This window comes from Onychostoma macrolepis, chromosome 13, assembly GCF_012432095.1.
Source record: "Onychostoma macrolepis isolate SWU-2019 chromosome 13, ASM1243209v1, whole genome shotgun sequence".
NCBI lineage: Eukaryota > Metazoa > Chordata > Actinopteri > Cypriniformes > Cyprinidae > Onychostoma > Onychostoma macrolepis.
Genome location: NC_081167.1, coordinates 6,381,418 through 6,396,016, shown reverse-complemented (window position 1 = coordinate 6,396,016; position 14,599 = coordinate 6,381,418). Strand labels below are relative to the sequence as shown.

At 35.9% G+C, this 14,599-nt stretch overlaps 3 protein-coding genes across 6 annotated transcripts in view; 1 reads left to right on the top strand and 2 right to left on the bottom strand.

The window, feature by feature from the left end:
- Positions 1–11: 11 nt before the first annotated feature.
- Positions 12–2,260, bottom strand: dnph1 (2'-deoxynucleoside 5'-phosphate N-hydrolase 1). The gene is made up of 4 exons (XM_058796915.1): positions 1,870–2,260; positions 1,671–1,742; positions 399–509; positions 12–299 (listed from the first exon to the last, which is right to left on the bottom strand). The coding sequence occupies exons 1-4, from the start codon at positions 2,099–2,101 to the stop codon at positions 181–183; spliced, it is 534 nt and encodes a 177-aa protein (XP_058652898.1). The 5' UTR covers positions 2,102–2,260; the 3' UTR covers positions 12–180.
- A 2,736-nt stretch (positions 2,261–4,996) lies between these two features.
- On the top strand, positions 4,997–7,568 carry mea1 (male-enhanced antigen 1). 4 transcript variants are annotated; one of them, XM_058795698.1, is made up of 4 exons: positions 4,997–5,137; positions 5,403–5,691; positions 5,804–5,912; positions 6,820–7,568. In XM_058795698.1, exons 2-4 carry the CDS (start codon positions 5,410–5,412, stop codon positions 6,981–6,983), a joined length of 555 nt encoding a protein of 184 aa, XP_058651681.1. In that variant the 5' UTR covers positions 4,997–5,137; positions 5,403–5,409; the 3' UTR covers positions 6,984–7,568. The 4 variants fall into 4 exon arrangements, with proteins under 4 accessions (XP_058651681.1, XP_058651682.1, XP_058651683.1 ...); XM_058795699.1 differs by having other exon boundaries at positions 5,002–5,137; positions 5,400–5,691; XM_058795700.1 differs by having other exon boundaries at positions 5,027–5,137; positions 5,334–5,691.
- Positions 7,569–7,722: 154 nt separating this feature from the next.
- ppp2r5d (protein phosphatase 2, regulatory subunit B', delta) overlaps positions 7,723–14,599 on the bottom strand; it is a 48,977-nt gene continuing 42,100 nt past the window's right edge. The window contains exons 13-17 of the mRNA XM_058795696.1: positions 13,895–13,996; positions 13,537–13,609; positions 11,380–11,421; positions 10,874–10,984; positions 7,723–9,784 (exon numbers count right to left, since the gene is read on the bottom strand). Coding sequence (XP_058651679.1) covers positions 9,647–9,784; positions 10,874–10,984; positions 11,380–11,421; positions 13,537–13,609; positions 13,895–13,996 — 466 coding nt within the window. The 3' untranslated portion in view covers positions 7,723–9,646. The remainder of the gene's footprint in view (positions 9,785–10,873; positions 10,985–11,379; positions 11,422–13,536; positions 13,610–13,894; positions 13,997–14,599) is intronic.

Here is a 14,599-nt window from a genome sequence, read left to right as displayed (position 1 = left end):
TAACACCAGTGTTTAGCTGAAACAGATTTATTCACATGTAAATCACAATACACCAATTAATTAGCATTTTCTCAGAAAAACGCACACACCAAAGAAAGACTGCCCTACTGACTTTCTAAAATGAGAGGAGAAGCATATAGAAGTTGCGCTTATCTGTTATGATTTGCTGAAATTTGCTCATCATTTCTTGGCGATACTATCAAAATATTTCTCCAAGATACTCTCGACTTCATCCTCGGTGTAGTCCTGGACTTGGAAGAGCAAGTTTGTGGATGCTCCTCTGATCATGGCAGACAGCACTGGAGGTTGGGAGATGAAAAATATCTATGTATCTGGGTGAATCTCAAAGAACCTGTCAAAACCAGGGTCACATTTGATGTGGGAGAAAGTCTTAATACCTTTTCCAGAAGAAGGTCTGAAGAGACAGAGCACCCTCTTGTTGAGTGCCACTGCTCGGCCGAGCTCATAACCGACCCCTAAAGACGGCTGTGTCACCTCAGCTACTATCACTGAGACAGAGACAGAAAACCGCACTGAATCACTGAGATGGTCTTAGTTCTGTTGTATCAGGCTCCGTCACAGTCAAGAGCACCAGAGAACATGATTAATGATAAAAGGCTTAAAGTAAAAGACCTTTTATTATAATTGTAAAAACATCCTCCTTCAGGTTGTGGTACGTGTGTCTTTTTTTTAATATAATGTAAATGTAAGAATAACTTAAAACATGTAGATATTATGCTTGATTATCCATAGATGCATTTTTAGAAAAATCATGTAAAATTTGATTGTCAAATATAATCCATCAGGCTTTTGAGGAATGTCATTTTTAAATCTCCCATAGTTGTATTGCATTGCATTATATATTTTGCCCCAAAATAAAAACTAGAGCTTTGAACATGCATTCACATTTCATCTTATTAAGACACATTACCTGGAGAAATAGATACATAAAATGCAGTTGTCTAAGTAGTTTGCTATATTGTTATAAAAACCTGATTGATTCTCATTGAAACAGAATTTCGTATTACCTTTTGGCCATATAAATATCAGCAACTGCAACAGATTGCATATTTTTGCTCAGTTTGGGCCTCTAAATTAAAATGTTATTTTGTTATTTTAGTTTTATTTATTTATTATTAAATGTAACGGTTTGGTGTACTTATGGACAATATATATATATATAAAATATTTTATGCATAAGTGTTTTGTATCATATTTGATACATAGGGATTTTATGGTCCATATAGTACGGAACGAAATAAATAAATTCGGACTATTTCATGACAGGCTTTACAGGGTTAATTATTATCACTAATGCACTTTGCCTCTTTTTTTTTTTTTTGTACTTTGCCTCTTTATATAAATAAAATATTTATCTCACAATGGTCATTTTAATATGCTACAGTGGCCCCATGAAGTACTTAGACACAGTAAGTCACAAGTAAAAAATAATATTACCTTTATAACAAAATATCAAAGTTTTCATATGGAGTTCACACAGGTGTCCAGCAGAGTAACCACAGGTTTAGAGAACCACATTAATTTCATTATATCACTTGAAACTTTTCTAAACGTTTTGTGAAATGTATAAATGCCACTTGATTTAAATATGTTGACTATATTATGACAACACGTTTAAATACAATGAAGAATGTCATATGATCTCTCACCATCAGACTTCATCAGCCACTCCACATCTCGATCATGAATGGCTTTATCTCCATCCAACCCCGCATCTTCACCTGGACCATGTCAATATTTTCAGTTGTTCACACACCAAACAATGCTAGATGGATACATATTTAATAGAAATATAAGGTCTGTAAGAGGTTGCGCAGCTTTGAGAGAAAGAGAGTAGAAGTGAATCACCCTTTTCAGACAGACTGCCAGAGCTCACGTGCTCAGTCAAAACCGTGCCATACTGCTGTAACTTCTTCACTATTCTCTGGTAAATATCCACGTCCTGTCTCCCTCCGCGGATGCTTCCACAAAAATATATGTTCATACTTGACAAATGTCTTCGTCCTCTTTGATAACAATACAAGTGTGGTTTTCTTCGGGTTATAAGGGATACGTCTGGCGCTACTGGGCATGCGCACATCAATACAGCGTAACTTTTGTCACACTGTACAACAATTACTATTTTTTCATTATTGTAAGGGGTAGGTTTAGGGTTGGGGTAGGTGTATATGTTAATAAAACACAATCTAATAGGTAGAAAATTAATTTCAATGTTCGTTTGCGGTCGGAAGTGTATCCCTTCTAGCTACAGCCCTCTTCTGTGGATTTATTGGCGGGTTGCAAACCAACTAGAAATGCATACCGCCACCAACTGTACTGGAGTCTGACGGAGATGGAGCCCAATGAAGATTTTCTATATTCTGTCCTTTAGACCGCTGTTTCTCACAAACTTCATTAAAGCTCTAATTATTTGATCAATTTCTACTTCTGCCTTTAAAATATTATATATGGTAAATTCCATAATACCCTATGGTGACCAGGAGGGGACGTCTTCGATTCAATTGTTTTGCCGTGGCCACGAGATATTAATTCGTTATTTTGAATTAAGAAATTATTATATTAATTATTATAGAAATTATGACATTATTCAATTATTATATTAATCACAGGCTTAGGCTACCGGACTGTAGGCTATTGCACGTGATGTAGACAGCATTCAATTTAAGTTTATCATGAATAAATGTTACATAAAATACATAATATGCACGCCAAAGTCAATTGCTGCATATAAAATAGAAACAGAAAAATCATGCTATTGACACGCATTTTTATGAGACCATGCTCATTTGTTTTGTTAAATGCCATATGTCACATGTTCTTAGCAGCTCACAATTATTTGTTGTGCCATAAATGTAACAAAAAAGTTAACAAAGTTAATGTAATGACTTGTGTTTGATGATACTTGTCTTTATTATTTACTTTGATTTATAGAGTAATTTGGATTTCTTAACCTGATAAGTTACCGTAAAAGGATTTATGTTAAAATAACACAGAGCAATTACATATATTTTTACATCTATGCAAATGCATATGCAATATTTGTAACTTAAGTAATAATAAAATAAAGAGACAGTTATTTAACAATATGTTAATGAGTTGTAACATATGTACAGTCTTACAGTTACAACCGGCCATATGGCAGCCATAATGTTGAAGTGGCCCTCAGTGATGAAAATGAGTTTGACAACCCTGACATAAAATAAAATAGGCTTACAATAAAACATTTTTATCCATCCCACAGTCTTGTAGCTGTGTAACTGATTTTCCTTTTCCGTAATAGGCTATTTGTATATTAATATTATTATCATCATCATTATTATTAGCCTATTATTATATTAATTTCGATCTCTTTACTACGGTGCCTGCGAGGTGACATGGTCAGTTCATTTAGTTTTGTCGTGGCCATGACATCATAACTCGTGGGAACGTGATAATATGTCGTGGCCTCTAGATGCTATGTTGAGGGAACGACATATTTTTATTGTGTCCACGAGTTCAATGAGTAAACAAACCTGCGTGACCATAGCAACCCGGGATTATCAGAGATGGATTCATTAATTTATTTAGAATTAAGAAATTATTATATTATATTAATTATTATAGAAATTACATTATTAAATTATTACCATGGCTACCGGACTGTATGCCATAGTCAGCATTCACATGAAGTTTATCATGAAATGTTACATAAAGTGCATAAAATAAAATAGAGAAAACGCCCACAAGAAAACGTTTTTTTTTAATCCATCCCAGTCTTGTAAATCCATTAACTGATGGTCTTTTTCCCATAATATTTGTATATTATTATTATTGGTTATATTTTGATATTCGTTTTTTTTTTTTTTTCATTTTGTTCTCTTCACTTAATGTTCTGAATTGTAAATAACAGCCTATTGTAAATGCTGGACATGCCAATAAAGCTTTGATTATGCTGACTGGAATTTTTACTGGAATGCAATTTAAATTTACCATAAGCTATATTTCATTTTATTTCTGCTAAGCAATCAGACCATAATTACAAATACTATATAGTGTTTCGTTGAGGAATTAATCATTCACTAATTTCATTTGTAAATGAAAACACAACACGGTCATTTATCATCACACAAGGATTATATCTGATAATCCCGGGTTGCTATGGTCACGCAGGTTTGTTTATGCATTGAACTCGTAGCCACAAGAAATGGATGTTGTTCCCTCAACATAGCATCTGGAGGCCACGACGAAACTAAAATGAATTGAAGACATCCCCTCCCGGTCACCATATCATTGTATTCTATAAAAATGGCTTCCTTTTTTACACGAGTTCCAGTATTCCTGCCATTTACTCCTACAAACTTGCTTAATCACAGACTTTCCTTCCTGCTTAAAGTGACTGCTACGCTAATATTATCCATTTTGAGTGCTTCTTTAGCCATTTTGTCTGCTGTTTCATTCCCTTGTATCCCCACATGCGCTGGGGGGGACTTTGCTGGTACCCATAAAAAAAAAAACTGCACTGCATTTCCCAATTGATTTATTCTATATAAAATAATCAGTATTTCTGTCAGCGGACAGGAACTCACAACTTTCACCGGAAAAAATTAAGACAATCTGCAGGTCATTTCCCGCTCAAACACGCATGGAGAAACGCCGATATCACTTTAATTATTCGCCCTCGTAGATTTATTTATTTACTTGTTTATTCATTAAAGAATAGGAAACATGTACACAAAGGGCCCCATATCAAAGGACAAACTATTATTTGCTAAATGAAAATGAGTAAATAAACTAAATTCCTAATCTTTAAGATTTATAATATATATATATGTGTGTGTGTTTCTTTTACTTTTTACTTTATACATTTGTTTATTACAGTACATAGATGAACAGAGAAACATCGTACAATAAAAACAACAGCAGAACAAAGTAGAATAAACATGGATTCATGAACACAAATAGAAAAAAAAGCTAATATTAAGGTCCATTAACATCCAATCGCTTAGCGCGTTGACGTATCGTGACGCAATCAATGCGCAGTTGTGCTTCTGCGCAGAACCGGAAGCAAATAATAGCTCACAGATGCAGATACAGCGGCTAAAAACATTCGGATAAAAGAGCTCCACAGAAGAAACAGGTAAGAGAAAAATAATCAGAGATCGTTTACAGCAGGTTTCTTTGTATGGTAAACAGTCCATTCGTTAGTCAATACCCTGGAAGTGCAAGTGTAACGTTATATGAACCAACAGGATTTTAATCTCAAGCTTACTTTGACAGGTGGTTGTTTATTCTACATAACATGTATAAAACACATATTTTCTAACATGTAAAAGGGGCGAGCAGTGTTTGAACAGCTACCAATCCCTGTGCCGAACTGAACGCCTCGCTGTGTCTGTTAGCAGCTGGTGAATGGAAGTGGCGAGGGCCAGAGAGATGGGTCCCGAGAGAATCTTACCGAACCCCGAGGAGGATGCGCTGCAGGACCGGCCCTCGGACACCGCGGCGCCGGAGGAGTGGAGCGGAGAGGACATGGAGGAGGAGGAGGAAGGAGGCGCCGGAGACGAGGACAATGCTGGATACTATTATCAGCCTCTGAATCAAGACCCAGACGGCATGAACGGCTCTCACACAGAGCCAGCGGACGGGGGAACCACCGCAGAGCAGCTGCAGGACGTCCAGGACAGAATAGAGGTACAGGGAGGCTTTTATCTCTCTGGTTACTCAATGTGGACCAGTGTTGGTTGGTTTACTCGCTAATTACTTTCATAAATGAACTTCTTGTCATCATTGACTCTTTTTGCAGGCCATGGGTCTGTTCCTGCCCCAGCCTCCTCCTCCTGAGAGCGATGAGGAGGAGGATCCTGAAGGAGCTGCTGCCCATAGAAGTTATGCGTCCATTCCCATGGATGCAGGTGAGAAAGAGAGAACAGACTTAACATTTGTGTCACACACTGTTGCATTAGTTCTCTCAGTGTGTGGGACCAAAATATAAAGCTAAACTACATAGCAAATCTGCTATAAAAAAAAAATTCTTGATTGTTTTTGTCATTGCATAAATGTAAATCATACTATAACCCAACTTTAATCTGCTAAATGTGACTATAATGCATGAAGACTTAAGTTATTGTAAACAATACGATTTTCTGTAAAGCTGCTTTGTGTATTGTGAAAGACGATATACATATAAATTGACTCGACTTGGATGACTGATATTTTTAAATGGCTGTTTTAAAGAAAACTTAATACTAGCAAATAGTAAATTAAACAAAATTGTTGAATTTTAATGGAGTAATATATATATATATATATATATATATATATATATATATATATATATATATATATTTTATTTTTTTTTTTTAAATGTTGGAATTTTCTAATTAACAGGTGAAATTAAACTGTCAATTATTTTTTTTTTACTGGTCAAAAATAGTTATTTTCATGTTATGGCCTATTAATGTCCAATATTAAAAAAATGTACTATTTTTCTTAAATGTAAAAACACACTATAATGTATCATTTTAAAACCTTAAATTAGACATCACATTGTACTTTTTTTTTTCTCTGTTTACCATAGATTATATTCAGTGTTTTTAAAATATTAGTATTTTTAAGACTTGAAAGGATCATTAGATGACGGATAAAGATAAATGTAATACAAAAATGAGTATGCACAATAACATATCCATTATCTTCTAGCAATATAGATAAATTTAAAATAAAAAAAAAGCACAAATATCAACCAATATATTTACCAGCATTATAAAATATATATTTTAGGTACCAATATATTTGATATTTTCTCTTTTGTGTTCACAGATCACGTTGAGCTGGTGAAAAGGACCATGGCGGCAATAAATTTGCCGACACTAGGAATCCCTGCCTGGGCCCAGGAGATCTCTGACGACCAATGGAAAGACATGGTCCAGCAGACGCTTCAGTCCAGACAAAGCTCTGCAGACCTGAGACTGGAACGCAAGTGAAACCGTTTCAAGATCCTCATCTCACCTACTGCACATCTCACACTGCAGAAACACGAAACAGAGCTTCTGACATCTCAAATAAATCAAAAGGCATTCATCACTTTAGTTGTGGTTTATACAAACTGTGGACTGAAATTCTTGAAATGGAAATCTAATAGCTTGCCTTTTAATTGCTTTGAACTGATACACAGGCAGTGTCCAGTTGATGCAGTTACAGAGTAGGCAAAAACTGTCCTAAAAATATCCCAAATGTTTTTCAACCCAGTTGTATTAATGATGCAGTGTGTTCTTAAGCTTTTTTTGTAAAGTGAAGAATTTTGCAAAACTTAGTGGTTGCTTTTGTATGACAGTATAGACATGTATGTGATGGTGCATCTCCGTAATACTCACATCTCCATTAATCTGACTGTTGATACCTGTGACTTATCCTTTATATCTCTCACTCGGCTCGAGCAACACAAATGGCCGTCACATCTTTTGTGTTTCTTTATTTTTGTTCTGTACATACATGAACATCTGTACAAAATATGACTTTCATACTATGTAATGCTCAACCTAATTAAAGTACAACATATGTACATATGACCTGGAAAGCAGCTTAAGATTAGTGTCAGACTTGGGAAGGAGGACTGGGAGAGGAGGGAAAGGGACGGGTGAGTGTGGAGAGACCCATACTTTCTTAATTTCCCTCTGTTTCTTGTTGCTGCCGGACAAGCTGAACACCGGCCCCATCCGCCTGTCAAGCTGCATTGAGAAAGGAAGCATGCTGCGTTCAAGAGTGAAGTTGCCTCTGATTGTTTCTGGAATGTTTTGGTCTATTATTTAGAGGCAACAAAGTTGGCAATTCATGCTCTTGATTGCACGGACAAGTCATTCCCGTACGCTGATAGGCCGAGGTGACGTTACAACACTTCAAACAGCTAATGATTTCAAGACTTCACCTCTGCACTGCATACTAATAGGCTGTAATAGCACGAGTCAAAATGTATGCGCATGTTTGGAGCGATGGAAGAAGTGTAGCAGCTTGAATGCACAGCAAGTGGACATCTGGGCAAATTACAGCGAGACCTTTGAGCAGCGCGTCGGATAGCGATGACGTTTTGCATTGTCCAGCAGCCTGTAGGAGGAGTAAATGTTCCCTCGCTATTGGAATGATCAAAGTGACACTTCACGAGACAGACCTTTACAACAGAGAGGGGACATCATGCATCAGTCATACAAGCAAACGGAATGAAAGAAAAGGGAATACTGAAGGGCATGGGGTGGGCAAGGGTGCAATCATAAGCAATATACATGACAATATACAGTACACAAGTATTTGCGACGGCAACTGCAGGCTGTCGGTTTTCCATATATTAAGCCTGGACAGGTAAGCGAGTATCTTTTCTCTGTAAGTATATAGTCCTATCAGGAGGATTGTATAGCGCTTGATCATACACTAGACCAGTGCATGTTCTCCATACAGTTCTGATTGCTGAAAAAAAAAAAAATATTGCTTAGGTGCTTTAAAGTGAACAACAAAAGACGTACAATTTCGGACAGGACGGTAGTTCCCGATCTTGAACGGTGGGAGTTTGTTTTTCGTTCTTTTCTGGTTTTTATACATCACAGAAACCTATGAAGCAAAAACAAGACACCTTACTGAAGCTAGGCGGCGAAAAAGGACGTTTCGATTTGATGGGTATCTGTTAAAGAGGTATAAGTCTTAAAACGAAAAGACAAACGGAAGTGCATGGTGCATGCGTTTAGAGCACATTCTTGTCTTTTCTGCTGGTGGTGTATGTAGAGATGATTGCTTACACACTTTTTTTCGTTTTTGACGATCATTAACACAATCACTGAGAAAACAGCAAACGGATTAGGTCGAACTCTTCAGCCTCTGCCTCTTCATATGTGGCCGTGACCTCAAAAATGACTTCTTCAGATGACTACCTGAAGCATTTACAGCACCAGGCCACAATGGAGAAACAATTTCACGTGTATATCTAGGGAAGCATCAGAAATGGATTGGCAAATCTCCAATTTGCATGTATAATTCATAAAGCTTCTTAGTACGGAACAAGTTTTTCCATGTAGATTTTTGTTTGACATCAAGAATAGCCCTGATCGCTCTCGTTTGGCTACAGACCCTACGCTGAGCCCACCTCTCCATTGAGGTCTTCATTTATCTTGAGTAACATGATTTGTTTAGTTAAGTGTGGCTCCTTCATTGCGAACAGATCTACAGAGGCAGTGATTGGAATACAGGAGAAGCTCTCAAGCAGTGGTAAAAACGGGATAGGGAACATGCGGACAAATGAAGACAGCATAAAGTGAGCAAAATAAAGTGGAGTGTGGAGAGAAAAACAAACCACAACATACTTTGATTATTTGTAACCCACATTGCTTTCTAACAGCTTCTGTTGGATGTGAGGATCAGCAGCTATGGATTTGTAAAGACTTTGGAAAGTGTTTGTGCGCACATAGGGGGTGGGACAGAGTTCATGGGAGCTCTCCACTGTTCTGCGGGCTGGATTTTTGCAGACGGGGCTCTCCAACAGCGAGGGAGGAAGAGAGTATGGACAGAGGCAGAGGAATAGAGAGGTGGGTTACAGCAGGCGACAATTTCGGACCAAGACAAGAGGGACAGTTTAGGCGCGGTGGAGGGTGGCGGTGCTCCCCCGTCAGAGGGCTTCCTGGTTGGCCGTCAGGTACTCCTCCGCTCGCTTGTGAGCTTCCAGGGCTTTTATAGTATACACGTCCTGCGGCAGCTCAGACTTTCGCCTCATCAAAACCTTCTCTTTCTTGATTTCTTTCAACCCCTGCAAAGAAAATGGTTATATTACTGAGACCTTACAGTTAAACTAAAGCCCAAAGTATACTTCAGTTTTGATATCAACACTTAGGCATGCGTGTTCCGTGGAACGCATAGCCTTTTTAAGCCCATCTATTTGACAGCGTAAAAAACAAACAAACAAAAAAAAACGGGTAGAAATGTCAATTGCTGGAGATTTTGGATTTTCGCCAGTTTAAACTTTCACGTGATTTCTGTTCTCGCATGTTTTTTTTACACAAAACACATGGTCTGTTTGGCACAGGGGGAAAACAATTGCTAAAAAGTATATACACTGTACATATTATTGTTACTTTTATTGGTAGTCATATCTGTATGATTTATTTAAAATAATTTTTCAGCTGAAGTAGTAGCTCTCGTGAATGGTGGTGGAGACTGACCGGAAGAGAAGAAATTGTTGAATAAAGTAGTTATTTTTGTTTTGTTTGTGCACAAAAAGTATTCTTATAGCTTCATAAATCACTGATGTCACATGGACTATTTTAACGATGTCCTTACTACCTTTCTGGGCCTTGAACGTGTCAGTTGTGTTGCTGTCTATGGAGGGTCAGAAAGTTCTCGGATTTCATCAAAAATATCTTAATTTGTGTCTTAAAATGAACAAAGGTCTTGCGGGTTTGGATGGACATGAGGGTGAGTAATTAATGACAGAATTGTCATTTTTGAGTGAACTATCCCTTTAACACTGATTTGATGCTGTTGGACTGAAAAGCAAACCTTAAATTAAAATTAGCTGTAGTTTCTTTTATTTAGGTCAAACATTGACACAAATGTTTGGTTTCAGGTGACTTATTACAACAAAAGATATCCAATCCAAAGGATATTGTTGGCCAGGTTTTGTTTTTACACAATGTTATTTACTAAAGCAGCAAGTTTTTTTTTTTTTTTTTACCTTATTAGGTCCAGAAAAGCATGTATTGCACTAGGTAGCCTACACCAAATTTTAAGAAATGAGTTTGGCACTTATGCTCTAAAACAAACTTGCATGTTGACACGCATAAATCCACTGTTCGTGCATCTTTTGTTCTTGTGAAAATCTACAAGTGTTTGATTGTACCTGTGTGGCTTCTGATTCCACAGTCTTCTTCAGCAGCTGGATGTCCTCGGCTGTAGGAGTCTCGGTCTCCATTGAGTACAGGGGCATCCCTCCTTCATTATACATCATATACTGCACATACACAAACATGTCCTCAGTTCACACCTAAACATATCTGTCACAATTATATGTTTATACTAGCAACTTGCTGCATTGATACAGAATTCAAATGATGTGTATATTAGACATTTTATATATGTTATATATCTCTCATGAGAAAAAAACATGATCAGATGAGATAAAGCACCTTTCAAAGTATTTAATTTACTGAGTTATGCAAAAATAGACATAACTGTATGGTTATTAAAATATAAACCATTTATGATACTGTGATACTGAATTACTCGTATAGGATTTTGTTCATACCGCCCACCCTACACCTCAACAGAACTTGGTAGGAAAGATGAAAGTAACCCAAAGAGTAAGAGAATACATAACTATTATGTTTAGAGAAATAAATGACTCACCTCCTCTTGAGCCAGACCGGGCCGCAGCTGAATCTTTGTACTCTGTGAAAATCCAAAACGTATAGTTGACAAACACACATTCACAGGATCCCTTATCACGTCTGATTAAACTCTAGGCTCTTTTTGTGTTTGCCCTCAGAGCACACTGGTGTCTCAAGAGAGATGAGTTGTGGTAATTACACTCGTCAGGAGTAGTTTGGAGTTAATTAATTCTAATTACGTGAAACAAAAAGACAAAGAAAGAAAACAAGCTTCCCCTTATACTTATCAGTAATTAAGTGAACCAGGCTGTTTTAGTTACACACAATGCTTTGGGAATAAAGGTAAACATATCTATACCACTAGCAATATTGAAGCTTGTGCATCTGATAACATTAATTTATCTAATTAATATTTATACACATATAGGACTTCAGTGAGTTTGACGATGTCCTATTTGTTTGTCTTTATATGTACACAACTGTTTAAAAGTTTGCGGTTGTTAAGATTTTTTTTTGGTCTTTTCTGCTCACCAAGGCTGCATTTGTTTGTCAGAAATACAGTAAAAACATTAATACTGTGAAATATTATTACAATTATTAACAATTAAGTTTTTTAATTTGAATTCTATTTTAAAATGGAATTTATTCCTGTGATGCATCACTCCAGTTTTCAGTATTACATGATCCTTCAGAAATTATTATATGCTAAAGTAACATTTCTTATTATCAATGCTGAAAACAAAGTGCTGCTTAATATTTTTGTGAAAACTGTGATACTTTTTCATTTGATGAATATAAATTTAATGTTATCAAAATAACAGCATTTATTTGAAACAGTGAAACTCTGTAACATTACAAAGTCTTTACTCTCACTTTCACTTATTCAGTCTGAATTAGGGGTGTAACAGTACACGTATTCGGGTCTTTTGGTTCGGTACGCAGGTGTCCCAAACAAATACAGCATTTTTTTTCTCCAGGAAATTAAAACAGTAAATGGCGTTTTGACAGTCTTTGATGTGGCCTGACAGATCGCTGTATAAACGCCTTGGAGAGCCGCTTCTGGGACGGTTCAGAAACGTGCTGGTATAAACCCAACACAAGCACTGACTCGAGCGGCTGTGATCAGCTCCGGTTCCCGTGTCTGAGCTGTAACACACCTCAGAAGAGCATTTCGTGAAATACTATATACTCCTTATATTTTACTTTACCTGTTAGTCTTAATTATTTAAGGTATGTTTAAATTAATCTGTTATGAAACATGTTATGACAGCCACTGTGTAATTGAATACATTTTAACAAATAGAATTTTTATAATTTAAGTTAATTTAAAAACTGCATTATGTGCAATTCACATGTTTGCTTACAATTTTTTTTTAAGTTGAGTGTTGATTATTATATTTAAAAATAAACAGTAATTAAATTTAAGTTTGGGTTAAGTTTGTTAATCGTAACCTTATAATGTAAAAGGGCTCCTTATAGTTTAAAGCATAAGCTGAGGTACATTTTATCACTAAGAAAATTGTAATTATAACTGAATGTATTTAAAGAAGAGCAACTTGTTCAGTAAGCCACTGTTTGTTATATATATATATATATATATATATATATAAAACAAACAGTGGTTTACTGAACAAGTTGCTCTTTCTTTAAATACATTCAGTTATAATTACAATTTATATTTATATTTATATATATATATATATATATATATATATATATATATATATATATATATATATATATATATATATATATATATATATATATATATATACATATATATATATATATATATATACACACATATATATATATATATATATATATATATATATATATATATATATATATATATATATATATATATATATATATATATATATATATATACACACACACATATATATGTGTATATATATATGTATATGTGTGTGTATGTGTATATATATATATATATATATATATATATATATATATATATATATATATATATATATATGTGTTTTTTTTTTTTCTGCTGTACCGAAATCATATCGAACCGTGACCTTAAAACTGAGGTACGTACCGAACCGTCATATTTGTGTACCGTTATACCCCTAATCTGAATAAAAGTATCTTCTTATTAAAAAATAAAATACAATTTTGAACTTTTGATTGCTAGCGGGAGGGTGTTTACCTGAGGGTTCTGTTTTGCTAGCTCTTCAATTTTATGCCACATTTCTTCCCGCTCCTTTAGTTTGTACTTCTCTCTAGGGAAGAACAGTAAAAGCACAGAGTTTAGGATACATCTGAGAAAACCACTCATATGTAAATGTGGATACATATGATTGCCACAACTTTCTTAGTAAATATTTATAGAAATTTGACCAAAACAAAGACAACTGCTTATTTAGACATCTCTATGCAAAATAAATGAGAACTGCTGACAAGATCTTACCAGACACTTCATGTGAGAGCAATCATACACAATCTTCACATTTTTTTTTCACCTTCACCCTCCCCCATATTCTCTCTATTCCCCCCCATTCACTTACTTCTGCTTCTCAGCCTTGTACTGCTGAGTGCAGTCATCAAACAGCTTCTGGTTCATCTCCATAAAGAGCTTCAGAGCATTGTAGATAAGCCCATGGATTGTCCTGCAGGAGGAAACACAGCTCCATTAGTTCAGACATTTGAACAGTTGGCTTTTCTCTTCTGGTGTTTTGAATATGAAGGGGTCTTAAAGGGGTCATATGATGCTATTTTAAAGATCATTATTTTGTGTATTTGGTGTAACAGAATATATTGACATGCTTTAATGTTCAAAAAACACGTTATTTTTCAAATACTGTATATTATTGTAGTTCCTCTATGCCCAGCCTCTCTCAAACGTGTCGTTTTCTACAAAGCCCCTCCCTTCCGACAAGCACAGTCTGCTCTGATTGGCCAGCTGACCCAGTGCATTGTGATTGTCCGAACACCACAAGCACACGTCGGAAATGTAACACCCCTTACCATAATCGCGAGCTTCAGCTTTCAAGTTAGCTTTACCAATTCAAGCCCGAAAGGGGAACAGAGTCGCGTGACAGACAGTGATGATGCTCGTATGTATTTGCAATACACAAGCCACGGTTAAGATGATTTCTGACGGGCTGTACACTCCGCTGTGATGTGACCCTGTTCCTCTCACACACACACACACACACACACACACACGACACGTTCCGCATTTGAACAGTCAATAGCAAATACTTAACCTA

Excerpts from the sequence above, each read along its gene's own strand:
- dnph1 (XM_058796915.1), bottom strand. The coding sequence starts at position 2,101 with ATGTGCGCATGCCCAGTAGCGCCAGACGTATCCCTTATAACCCGAAGA. Across the intron at positions 510-1,670 it reads GTGGCTGATGAAGTCTGATG|TGATAGTAGCTGAGGTGACA; the intron begins GTGAGAGATCAT and ends TCTCTGTCTCAG. Across the intron at positions 300-398 it reads CAGACCTTCTTCTGGAAAAG|TGCTGTCTGCCATGATCAGA; the intron begins GTATTAAGACTT and ends CCCAACCTCCAG.
- mea1 (XM_058795698.1), top strand. The coding sequence starts at position 5,410 with ATGGAAGTGGCGAGGGCCAGAGAGATGGGTCCCGAGAGAATCTTACCG. Across the intron at positions 5,692-5,803 it reads ACGTCCAGGACAGAATAGAG|GCCATGGGTCTGTTCCTGCC; the intron begins GTACAGGGAGGC and ends CTCTTTTTGCAG. Across the intron at positions 5,913-6,819 it reads GTCCATTCCCATGGATGCAG|ATCACGTTGAGCTGGTGAAA; the intron begins GTGAGAAAGAGA and ends TTGTGTTCACAG.